Raw genomic sequence first — 13216 nt, 5'->3', positions numbered from 1 at the left:
CCTTGTTGCACACAAGTTGAAGCCGCTGCACTGTGTGTGTTTGACCAATCAGCGAGTAGGGACTTTTTTGGGGGTAAAACAACCTCCCTGGAACTTAATTTAGACCCTGGTCCCTCCGGTGGAAACACAGGTAGAGGAACTGAGTTCCTCAAAAGGTTCTTAGTACTTTGTGAAAGTTCCTGTGGTCAAAACACTGCTTAACTTTCTTTCTCTGACTCTTTCTGTCTTTGCCATTTTCTGTCTGGCTCTCCCCTGCTGGCTGGCTGAGTCACTCAGTGTCATGTATCACGATACCCTGTTGTCTCTGTACTCTCGTACTTAGCATTGAACTCCAAATCTCAATTGCTTTCATGCCAGTACAACCATATTTTGAAGTCTGTCTTAATTTGCCTTGTGGAACACCCTGCTGGTGCTCTAATTCACCAGTTTTAACTGTTGCATGATTACTCTGTAATTCAATTAGACATGTATTTTCTGTCAAGAATAGAGATGTATCCATTCTGCTAAGAATTTATGTACAGTGATATATAATGCTTGTGTGTTCAGATTATTTCCATTTTATCTGCATGGGATCAGTCTCAAACTCTAATTAAAGACCTCCAAATAGCTGTTTCCGATTGTAGACTCTGATCATTTGGACTTGTTTAAAAGCAGTCTGTTTCCAGCATGTGTCCACTATTTCTATAATGATTTGTATTAATTGTTTTCATATATTGGCCACAACAATACCCAGCTTGTAAAATTAATTTTCCTCTAAAATAGAATAGCCTTGGGTGGAAAAATGGATTTGAACCAGAAAGATCACTGGTAGACATGCTTGTACTGGCTGGAAAACTGTAGGATGGGGGAAAAAAACATAACATTCTCCTCTCCTCTTACATCTATAGTCCAAGTGCAGTTGGATGAAATTCCAAAATGTTTTTGACTGTAGTTGTGATGGGCAGCTCCCAGATGAGTCTGTATGAGTGTATACAAACTCCTTCTCTTCAGGCCAATGCTGCAAATACCACAATATTGTGTTAACACTGCACACTAAGCACTATAAAAAAACGTGTTAGCTCCTCTACACTGATAGGTAGTGAGAAGGAATTGTATCTAGTACACTGTCAAATTACATTCTACTCAAAGCTTGACCTTCATTGCTAATTGGTGGCTAAATGATTTGAAAGCAAGCAAATGGCAGTTGGAGACCACCAGAGGTTCATCGGGGGCTGTGGTGCATACACAATCCTCAACCGCTTGACTCAAAAAATAGTGATTGTGCTCGAGTCATAACAAGTCAGACTCCTCATTACTGCCTCTGTGTTGTCAGCTTCATCAACGCACTTCCCTACTCTCTGTGATTAAAGAATCCATTTAGGTCTGGGGAAATGAGACAGGGCATATGTTTTTTGGTGACCGGAAAAACCTTCCCTCAACAGTTTACCCTATCTCCCTGTCGGTTGTGAAGTTTAAATTTAGACAAGCTTTATTGGCTTCCTTGGTGTCAGCGTGAGGTAGATAGGATGAAGTCAAGGCTTCCGGGCCTGTCAGTCAAAGTCTGGTCGATGCAGAGGCTTTGGGTGTCAATAGGAGATGCTATCCTTACTCGTGGGCTCACCTTGAGGCAGTGGACCATGACATACCCCAGCTGCTGCTGCTGCTGCTGCTTCTGCTGCTGCTGCTGCTTGCTCTGAAATGGTTGATGAGCTGAGAGGTAACTGCTGAGGGAAGTAATGGTTAAAATTCCAGCATTTGTGTAAACACTTTCAATTTACAACTCTTTAGTTGATAGTTGATTCTAGCATTTTTTTCAACCACTGGCTGGTCATCTTCGTTCTTTGAAAAGCAGACACAATTGTAGAATAATTAGGCTTAGATATGCTAACATTACAGTCCTAAAGCAAAATGTAATACATATTTACTGCCTCTATTTGTAATGATGTATTGCACTAGGAGTGTAACAGATCACAAAACTCACGGTTCGGATCGTATCATGGCTCATCACAAATCGGATCGTTTTTCAGATTAGCAAAAAAAAAAAGGGAGGCAAATATTACTTAGCATTCCATTTATTCTGTAAAATACTTAAAGCAATGAACTTTTGCCCATGGTCTTAAATGAAAACAACATTCAAGATGTCCAATGTTTAAATAAAATCTTAAAATATATAAAATATTCAAAACTCAATTGTTAAATTAAAGTGCAATATGAGGCATGATACCTTCCTCCTTTTAAACATGGTGGTGAATGAAACAGCCTGTGTCCACATCATCAAAACTTGATGACAACTTACAAACATGAACACTCGTCTTGTCCTGCAGCTTAGCTTGTTGAACGAGTCACCAAACAAACATTCATTTGGGAAAAGTGTGTCAGTTAGCAGCTAAATAGCTAATTAGCTGCTCAGCTGCAGGACATTAAACAGAATGTAAACATATCTGCAGGTGTCACTTTGGACACATGAGATGCTGGTTTGGTTGCTATTCAAAATCCACAAGTTAGTTTTAGAATAGTCTCAAAGAGAAAAAGACTGTATGCACAAGCTGATGTTAGCAACAAACCAAAATTTCAAATTATACTGTTGCCACCCTTTGCTGGATAATTCTTCATCTTGTTTTCTTTTACTTCAAGGCATTAATTACCGCTCCATTTCAGTACCGACTGTTGTTATAGTATTTGCTAAAGCCACTTTAATTTAAGTCAGAGCTCGTAACCTTCTTTCAAAAAATGCTTGAGGACAGAGCTCCATTGAAATCATTATGATGATTCCTGTGGAGAAACAAGATGCCTTGACCAGGTTTTTTTTCACTGCTTTAAAAATTGTTAAAGTCCTGCAGAAATCTCATTGCAGTATTTTCACTGTGGGAGGCTCAGGTGGGATTGAAACCTCCAGCATAGGCACTGACAATTCACCCACAATGCAGGACTTTACCTTGTGCTGACAAATGTTTTCCACAACCCTACAGGAAGAAAAGTTTTATGACCCTGGGGTGAAGTCAGCAACTGTTAACCTGCTGCCACCCACAATATCATCCAGAAAATCAGTATTTCTTTCTTGATTTCTCGTTCGCAGATTTTTGTGGACACATTAGCTATGTAATTTGTCGTCTTTGGCTTTACTCATCACCGGATTCTGACCCTGCGGCTAACTAATTCACATAGAGCCACACAGATGAAGGCTGTTTAATAAAACATCGCCACTTGAGGCCTAACAGGCCTCACTCTCCCCTTACAAGTCATACTCTCATTTATTCATGAATTCATGCAATCATCTCCCCATTTCCCCAAACCGCCCAGCTCCTAGGAAACTGTCCGTCAAGTGTCTGAAGGGAACCAATCAGAGGAGCGAGAGAAAGAGATAAAGAGAGGGAGAGAGAAAGGAAGAAAACACACAAGGCGAACACACAAAAGCTATAGTATGATGTCATTGTCTGTTGGTCACCTGATTGTTATACCCATAAGGACACTGGGCTTGGTGAAGCATTACAGATCTATGTTTCTAGAGCAGGTGTGTGTGTGTGTGTGTGTGTATCAGCCTTGAATTTGGCCAATGTTAGACAGTAGCAGACACAATGTCCTTGCCCCAGAAAAAACTGCACAATCCAGTCTATTCCCCCCTTTTTTTTTTTTTTTTTGCTCTTTTCCTTCTTCCTTCACATTCTCTATCTCTGCAAAAATTAACATCGGAGCCACACCCTCTCACACCCTTTGTGGTATGTGCATGGGTTTTTATTTGTATATGTGCAGGTTTGGTGGCTAGAGAAAACAAAGAAAGGCAGCTGAGTGGCTTTTTCTGCAAGGCAGCAGACAGGTTCTAGTCAGCTCATCAGAGACAACACTGTTTTAACCTGATTGCAATCACACACTGTCAACACTCACCGCTTGAGAAACACACTGACACAGGAAGAAAGAGAGAAACAGAGACAGAAAGAAATGTTTGAGAGCACTGAGCTTTATTTAATTGAAGTGTTTTGCTGAATACCTGTCTTCCCCCTTGCTGAAGGTGCTGCTGTGTGTGTGTGTGTGTGTGTGTGTGTGTGTGTGTGTGTGTGTGTGTGTGTGTGTGTGTGTGTGTGTGTGTGTGTGTGTGTTTTTGCCTGTGTTTCTGGGTGTTTGAGCTTTTACCTGGGTTTGAAAAGAGTCCACAAGAGGAGAGAGATTGAGAGGAAAGAGACTTGACACCATCACAAACACACACACACATACAGCCTAAGTGTGAGCACTTGATTGCTGCCAAACAGCATACAAGGTCATCGCCTTATTATCACCCGCCTCTTCTGGTCCTCTCAAGCGCTCTCTCTCACACACACACACACACACACACACATGGTCGTCCACTTTCACGCTCTCTCCCTCTCTCTTGCCTTCTTTTCTCTTTTCAACTTTTCCCACACTCACATTTTTTGTCTCTTCATCTTTACTTGCACAGTTGTTCGACTTTTTTCTCTCAGATTTGGCTCCTCTTCGCTCCCTGTTAGACTCTCATTAAAATGGTCTCACTCCGACTTCATCTTTTACTGTTTTTCTCACAATTCATTTTGTTAATCATTTAGTTTCCACATATATTAGAGATATCCTGAATATTTATAAATTAATTTGAGAGTAAAAACTTTTAACATTGTTTTTCTTTGTCTTTAGTCTGTCCATCGGTGCATACACGCGCACTTAAGTAACGGGGCTACAGTCATTTGTCACGTATATGAGAAACCAGTTTTCTAATCAGCTTCTAACAAGTACACATGTGCATGACTAAAACTGCAGACAAGGAAAGCAACAGCAGAGCAGCTGGATGAAAGGAGAGATAATTACACGGAGCAATGTTACTTCTTTTTTAAGATAACTCCATACCAAAGTCAGAGTAAAGCTGAAACTAACACAAAGAAGCCTCTATAATTCAAAATAATCTTGTTTCCACTTCTGAACATTTTACTGTTTGATCAATTCAGACACATTTGTTCTGTGAGGAAGATCTCTGCCCTGTCTGCCTGTTTACCTATCCTCTCACTGTACTGTCAGTTTGCAACAGTCACTACTATAGTTAAAATAAACAAGTCAAAATCCAATGGTGGGGGGAAATCTGATTACTGACCTATTGTATGTGAAGTGAAACCGCTTATAGTGATCACAGTTACAGTGATCAACCACTTATAAGGATCAAAAAGCTTGGGACAGAATCCTACACACATGCTGCTTAAATAATTTGCATATAGTAATCAAATAGCCAGCTTACAGTGTTCATTTTGGGTTTTGTCCAGCAGTCTCCAGCTCGACCAGGCAGTTTAGCTTGCCGGTTAAGCAGTTTCCTGATCAGGCTCTCAATGATTAGGAGCTCTGCCCTGAGCCCGGACAGCTCAGGATCCTTCACCTTGTCTGCAGAAAACGCAATCTCTCAAGTGGATAACCCATGACTGTGTTTCAGACACAGCCTTGGATTTCTGACAACCAGCAGCTGTAATCCAGCAATTACAGGAGGTAAGCTAGCCTCGCTAGCCGTCAACTCTGCCAGCTGTGCCGTGGCGTCCACACGGTGGCTGTCAGCGGCTCAAACTGCAGGGATCAGGCCCAAGAAGTAATGCCGAACTGTAGATCAGTTAAAAAGACTTTAAAGTCATTAAAAACCAGTGTTCATTTCCTGTATTCAGCAAGGAAACTTTTAAAATATCAAAAATTATAATCAGAGCATGGTGAGAAATGATTTGGCACGATGGAAGTCAGAGACCTGTACTGTACTTTTAAACAGTCAATAAAATTCAGTAAATAGTGAAGCTGTCTGTTTCATTACTTTATATTCATGTAATAAATATACAAATGTCAAATAGATGGTAATCTGCATGAGAAATACAGAAAAAGAAAAAAAATTGGTCAAAATAAATTATCCACTTATAGGAATCAATTTGAGACGGACAGACGTGATCACTATAAGCGGTCTCCACTGTATATGCAGATTCACAGTAACCAGGTAACTGCAGTGCATCTAAACATGTTCTCCAATTACCTGTGTTACTGGCTTTCTCTGAGTAACCTGATTACTTAAGTGCATGTAAATGCACTGAGTGGCTTCTTTTCACATCTCATTTTGTAATCTTTTTTTGTTCCCTTTTTATGTAACATCCACTATTCTGTAATGTTATTCTCTCTTCTTCATTGTTTCCTCATTCCCCCTCTTTTTCTTGGCTGGATTTTCCTTCCAACCCTTTGTCTGACAATTGCAGATTGTCATTATGACTGACACTAGCGCAGTGTACTGTAAGGCATCAACACTGGCGTTGCTGTTGGCGACACAAAACTGGCTGCCAGTCAACACCCAGTGCCTCCACAGCAGTTTGTGAACAGTGTTTCAGTTAAAGTAAAGGTTATGAGGCTTAATTCATGTTCATTATTAGTGTCCTGACTCTTTTCTCCATCTCAGTCTTTTTAGTAGAATTTTTTCGGATTTCTCTATCATATATGCCTGACACAAGTTGAGCAAATCCTTTTTTTTTTTTGGTGATTTTTTTTTCAGCCTCTAAACAGAATATTCTCTTTTTATCGCCCATTAACACAGGTAGGTCAGAGGTCAGATTTAGCTACAGAGCCGCCTCTCTGGAGTTTTAAGGAATGCAGCAACTTGCTCAACTTCAGTATTGCTGTCATTTCAGATGACAGACAGTATCTCTATGTTTAATTCACATTTATATCTAACAAGACCTAATGAAAAATTGTACTGTGCATACTGTATTGTGGAATGAAGAGGACATCTTTTATCTTACAGCCTCTATATACATGGTTCATTCTGTGCAGACCATACAGTGTCTGAATTGTGCCCATTCTGTTTGTGTGGTAACTGCGCAAATGAATGACATCTGTCACCTGGGACCTGCTACATCTGGAGTCCGACACCAGATGCTTGAGACATGGTGACCTCCGACATTTGCAGCTTTTTATAGTTTGTCACATTAAAAACGCGTTGCATGTCTCCTCCGTTGTCTCAATCTGTTCCTGTCTCCCTAAACCATCACTCAGCTCCTCCAGCTCTCTTCCCCTCTCATTAGTTTTCTATTTTTGTGACTTTCATCTTTGTCACCCTCTGTTTCACACATTTAATCTTTTTGTTTGTTACTATCTGTTTTCTCTCTCTCTCAGTAGGGATGACCAGTACAAGCAGTAGGGACTAATTAACATATTTGCAATGGGCAAATGCTGATGTGACCTGTGTGTGTGTGTGTAAGAATGTGTGGTTTGTATGTGCGTGATTGTGTCACAGCTGACCAACAAGGCTAGAGCTGTCACCCGTCTGCGAAAAGGCATCTGGTCTTCCATCTGACAAGAGGAAGAAAAAGTGTGTTTGTTTGAGTGAATGTGTGCGTGTGTGTGTGTGTGCGCGTGCGTGCACGCGTGGGTGTGTGCATGCCTGTACCCATACTGTGTGTGATTAAGACTTAGCATGCATGTGAGTGCGCATGTATGTATTTACTTGCAGTTTACTGAATGTATCACTGTGTACGTACAAACTAGCAAGTTTTTTTGCCAGCAAGTATATATTTGCGTGCAGTTTCGTATGCTTAGAGTGTATTTGTGTAATGTGTGCGTGTGTGTCCTGCACCACTCAGTGTGTAGCAAATGATACACTGGTTGGACAGTTGGCTTTCCGCCTGGACCAACAAACTAATTAATTTCCTCAGATATCATCAGTATCAGGTAGACTGCAAAGTCTGGTTCCAGAATAAAAGAGTGGGTGGTGTTTTGTAAAAGTGATAAAAATGAGGGGTAATTTTCGTCCTGCATTTCCAGTCCTCAAGTACCTCCACATTTCATTTGTGATGTGCCAGTGCAGGTGAAAGGTCTGGCTTTGCTCAATATCATCATGCAGTAGGTTAAAAAAAAAGTTTCAGGTTATTTTAATTTCTCAAACCAATCAGAGGGGCAAGCCCAAGCTGCTCTGACCTCACAAAACACAACCAAATGTATTTCCTTTGACATCTCTGAGAGGTTAATGGAACCATTTGCTTTAAAATTCCATAAAATATGTGCTTATAAATGATGACATGCGGAAAGTTGACAGAGGGGAATGAAGAGGTGAAAAAGCAAAGTGGAAAAGAGTGCTGTCTGCACTTAGCTGTCGGCTTGTGCTGTGAGAACACAGATTTGACAGAAACATTAATAGAAAGATTGTTATGCATCAAGCTGTGCACTGTAGAAAAACCTACAAAGAGAGAGACATCTATTTCCTAAGCAGCTTAATGTATTTAACTGTTCTTAAATGAAGATCACAAATAAGGACATTTAAAATGTTACACAGCAGAAAGTTTGAATTGCTGCAAGATCTTTTGCAGATATGAATATGAAGTTGTTGTTTTTTTCATTTGTTTTATTTCCATTTTATGTGCTTAATTACTTGGAAAAAGTTTGATTTCCTCTGTTGACAAATGGATAATTAACAACCTGGATTACATTTGTATTATGGAGTGTTTTTCAGTATTGCAGACACATCCAGTTTGCCCTTAATTACTTTAGTACATTAATTACTTCATTTTCTCTACAACACTCTTTTTAATTATTATTTACTGCAGTAATGCAAAAATAAACCATATTTCTTAATGTGTGTTTCTTTGTGCGTGCGTGCGTGTGTGTGTGTGCAGGCGTATTGTGGAACTTGTCGTCATGCGATGCTCTGAAGATGCCAATCATCCAGGACGCCCTGGCGGTTCTGACCAATAGTGTAATCATACCCCACTCCAACTGGGACTCGTCCCCCAATCACCATGATGACCGCAAGCTTCACCTCCATACTTCCCAGGTGCTTCGCAATGCTACAGGCTGCCTCAGGTAAAAGCACACATACACTGGACAACACACACGTACTGTTTACTCTCAGTGTCTCTGTCTAGTCACTTTTCCCTCCTCTCTCTCTTTCCTCACACATGTATAAGCGTACCACAACATGTACACATACTGTATGTGTTTTAACTTCCTTTGTTATCCCTCGGAAATACAGTTTATAAATTAAGTTGTCATGTTATTGATTTGGTGCAGTCATACAGTAGCAGTATACATAACTCACCATGGTTTCATTAGGCTCCACAGTCTGTCAGTCAGCTGTGTGTGTGCAAAATCATGAATCAAATGATAATACCAACTGAGATTTACCGTAATGAGACAGTTTTTTTTGTATGAGATGGAATTTTATCTCTGTTGAATCTTCACTGCTTCGTGATTATAGATGCATATATTTACAAACCATAAACAATAGTCTGTGCATACTCTCACTCATTCTCTCTCGCACTAACTCGCGCTGGTAACCATAGTAACAACTCCTCCACTTGTATGGGTCCTTTGTGTGTCAAGACTTTCTTTTTGGTGCAGTGTGCTGATAAAATATGTTTTTTTTAGTTGTTAAAGCTCGGCATAATGAAGAACAACTAACAGCTTTGTTCTTCAGGAGGCTTGTTTGTGACCTTTCTATAGTCTGACAAATTTGATCATCACAAGTCAGCTGTTTTGCAGTGTATCATGGATTTATGAAATGAAAAAGTTACGTTTCCTAAACATTGAAAAACTGTGTATTCAGTACCTGTGCATAGTAGACACTAACATGGAAACAAAATGTTCTAATGCCAATACTAAAGAAAATATCACTACAATGAAGTATTTTTAAAATAAATATGATTTGGAAGGGCCCACTAGACTTCCTTTTTAAATCCACAGAAAACTATTATAAACAAAACAGTTTAAATGTATGAATTCTATGAACAACCAGTGCTGATGGGTGCTTGAGCAAGAAGTAACTCCCAATGCTCCAGTGAAGCTGCTCTATAACAAGCAGTAAATTATGGTTTTACTAGTCAGTTACTATGCTTGAGTGACTGTGGCTATAACCAGTCACCTTCAATTGACATAAACACTGGTTTAAATAAAAATAGATTTTTAACCACAGTATGGACACAGTATGATAATTACTATTGCAATATCTATTCATTTTCATTCTATTTCTTAGCTTCTGAAGCTTAGGACTGTACATGTGGATTATTTCCTTGATAATTGAAGAGAGGCCACATGTAGGAATGAGACAGCCTCCAGGGGGTTCAGTGTTACAGCTATGTGTATGTGTGTGTGTGTGTGTGTGTTCAGTCAAATCAGCATGGTGCACAGTGTGACAACCGCTAATGGCATGCGTGTTTGATGACTGTTCACATGTGTACAGTAAGTTCATTTAAAGGTTGTTAAGATTAATAGTCTGAGCTCTTTTGTGTATGGAGTTTTCTCTTGATTTCTTTAAAAATATGTCGAGAGCCTGACAGAGCATGTACAGAAATGAACCTGATGTCTTAAGTTTAATAAACTATTTTAAATTAAGCCATCTAATGTTGCTACAGATAAGTACATCACTGAGCTAAGCTGACATGTCACTATTTGCTGACTTAAACGACTGCCAAAACAGAGTCAGAAGTTCAGTCTTTTTAAACTCATCCTGATGACCATACAGTAGCAGTAACAACCGCTGGAAGATATCTGGTAAAAGATATTTATCCATATGATTCACAGATAAATTGTCTGTGTGAATGCCAATAAGAGTACTCTACATCCAAAGTAGTATTGGTAGATAAATATTCAAGATAAGCTTATAGCCATATTAGGTCTACAAGAGGTCAAACAACAATTCAAACCACTTTTGCTAATTTCAGAAATTTATCACAGAAAAATCAATACTTTACATGTAACAACGTGCTTTATACTTTTGTTGATACTGAAAATTAGTGATGATGAAAATTCAACAACTATACACAGTAAAATCTCCTGCACAAATGCTGGAATAGTATTGATTTTTAATTGTGGCTGTGTGTTTCTATGCTGACTGGTTGTACGTCATTAACACAGAACGGCGACCCTCCTCCTTGATCCCATCAACAACACGTTCTCATCTATGTACACACACACTCACACAAAATCCGCAGAGGGCTGAGATGGTTTAGAAAAAAAAAACTACATGTCCACTTGGCCGTCTCTCTTTGAGCTGTGTACTCAATCAACCACCAGCAGCCTCTGGATTAAACCTCACCCCACTCGCTTTGCCGAGCTCCTCTCAAGCTGTTTCGAATGCTTATCTCCAGCTATTGAATGTTCCTCAAAAGGATTTCAAAGCCGTTCTGAAGATGTTACAAACAGGTTTTTGTACGTATTCACATAATTTTGTGTGTAAGGTGCTACATTGTGTGCATGCTCATGTGTGTATGCAGTCAGTATGCCGAAGCAAAGGCTCCACCACCTTCGGTCATTGTTCCTTTTGTAATCATTTTAAATATGAATACTATCTGCATAATTTTGGTCTTCCCGAATATCTGTAATGTATAATTATGAATATTAACTTTTGAATGTGTTTCAGTCAAACCTCTCTGACTGCTGGCTGAGGAGTCAAATGTACATCTCCTGCCAGTCAGCGGGGACACACTACTGTTTATAAAGACATTAATCTGTATCAGCTAATTAATTTCAACAGTAAGAATATCCTCAACATGAGAGCACAATAGCTCTTGTTGTACTACTGTATTGTGAAGTGTTTTAATTCTGAAGTTAAACTACAGCTGGCTCTTGTATTGCTTGAAAGTAATTACAGACAGTGTCAGCTAGAAAAGTGTTTGGAATTCAGTAAAATATTCGGTGATATACCTCTTCGGCTCTCGTCATTAGCATTCTTAACAGCACAGGAACTGATGTGGGGGCTGTGGTACAGGACTAGATGATTATACACAATAACTCAATATCACAAACACCTGTACAAATCTAATTCAGTTCTTTCATGGCTTTGCACAGATCCGGCATTATGGGTGGGCTCTGGAGGGTCAGGCCTGTGAATTTTGTTTTATTTTTATTTTATAATAAAATAAAATTCACAGGGAGGGGAAAAAAAAAAACTCCTGTCTTGTTTGTGTGTTTTTTTATCCTTTTGATTTAGAGTGACATGAGACATCTGTCCTCGCGTTAAGTATCTCTGCTGCTCCTCAGCAACAGTTGTCACCTTTACACTTTATGTTTCACTCTTTTTTTAATGTTTCTGTTGTTTCTTTCTGTTTATAAGAAGCTCGTTTAACCCTCTGAGCTTCAGTTCACAGCAGTGACTAACTGTTAATCAGAGTTTTTAACCGCCCAGCAGCTGTGTGTCAGCGTGTGACGCCAGAGCAAGAAGTTTGAAAGTGGCTAGCTGAGGTTAGCGGGGGGGTGGGGGTACCTGTTTGCATAAAAACCAAATGCCCAGCCATTTACTTTCCTCTGGCGCCGGGACTGGCTTTGCATTTGCAATAAATATTACATTGGGGAGGCTGTTTTATTGGATTACATTATTTTATTCACCGCTGTGTGGATGGGATGACACTTTACATAGGGATTGAGAGGATGGCCCAATGGGTTATTGCCTCTGAAATGTTTTCTCATTTGCAGTTGGAAGAAATAGTGGTTTGCATCAGAGATTATACGTTTTGTATTTTGAATGGGCTGTGTATCCTGGGAGCTACAATTTGTAAAAATCTAAAATAAACACATTCATTGAATTTTCCTCGGATATTTGCTGTTTAAGGCAAAATGAGCTGAAATGATTCTTCTTCTTTACATATCATGCATGCAGAAAAGAAGTGGTAAATATAAAAAGTTATATCACCCAAATCACAAAAAACATATTTTTTCCAATTAACCTCCCTTGGTATCTACTCATGTAGATTGAAAGACACATTGCTGTTAAGATATTGAAATGTATTTTATTTTATTTTTGGCATATCACAAACTAAATTCTGTTCATCTCCATAGTATTGAGATGGTGGCTGAAGTCTCGGCAGGAGATACTATCTCAAAGACTCTTGAAATAAAATGTATCTGAAGATTAGAACAGAGAGAATGTAGAGCTGGTGAACAATGAGAAGGAGAGACTAACAGGTTCTCAAAGAAGGGAGCTGAGACACAGAGAGTAATGAAGGTGTTTCTGCTGTTGTCCAAGGTTGTTTTCTATCTCACTATCTGTTCTGAGGGGTTAAAGTGGCACAAGGCCACAATGTTCGAGTCCCAGTGTACTTCAGCTCAATTTCAGACCTTTCACCTCGCTCATAATCCCTTTGCTATGTGAGCTTGTGTGTGTGTAAAACGGTGTGTACATGTCCATTGTGTACATTTGTGTGCCCATATGTATGCATGTATCTTGGGGTATATGTGTATAATGCGTGTGTATATATGTGTACATGTACGCGCACGCATATTGGTGCCCATTGAAAAT

The 13216-nt window shown here is 39.5% G+C and overlaps 1 protein-coding gene across 8 annotated transcripts in view; it reads left to right on the top strand.

Moving 5' to 3' along the window:
• Positions 1 to 13216, top strand: part of ctnnd2a (catenin (cadherin-associated protein), delta 2a) — a 278500-nt gene that overhangs the window by 208991 nt on the left and 56293 nt on the right. For all 8 annotated transcript variants that reach the window (XM_067578419.1, XM_067578413.1, XM_067578414.1 and 5 more), the window contains one exon: positions 8601 to 8787. In XM_067578419.1, coding sequence (XP_067434520.1) covers positions 8601 to 8787 — 187 coding nt within the window. The remainder of the gene's footprint in view (positions 1 to 8600; positions 8788 to 13216) is intronic.

Source organism: Thunnus thynnus, chromosome 21 (genome assembly GCF_963924715.1).
Source record: "Thunnus thynnus chromosome 21, fThuThy2.1, whole genome shotgun sequence".
In the NCBI taxonomy this organism is placed as follows: domain Eukaryota; kingdom Metazoa; phylum Chordata; class Actinopteri; order Scombriformes; family Scombridae; genus Thunnus; species Thunnus thynnus.
This window is presented reverse-complemented; position numbering and strand designations above follow the sequence as displayed.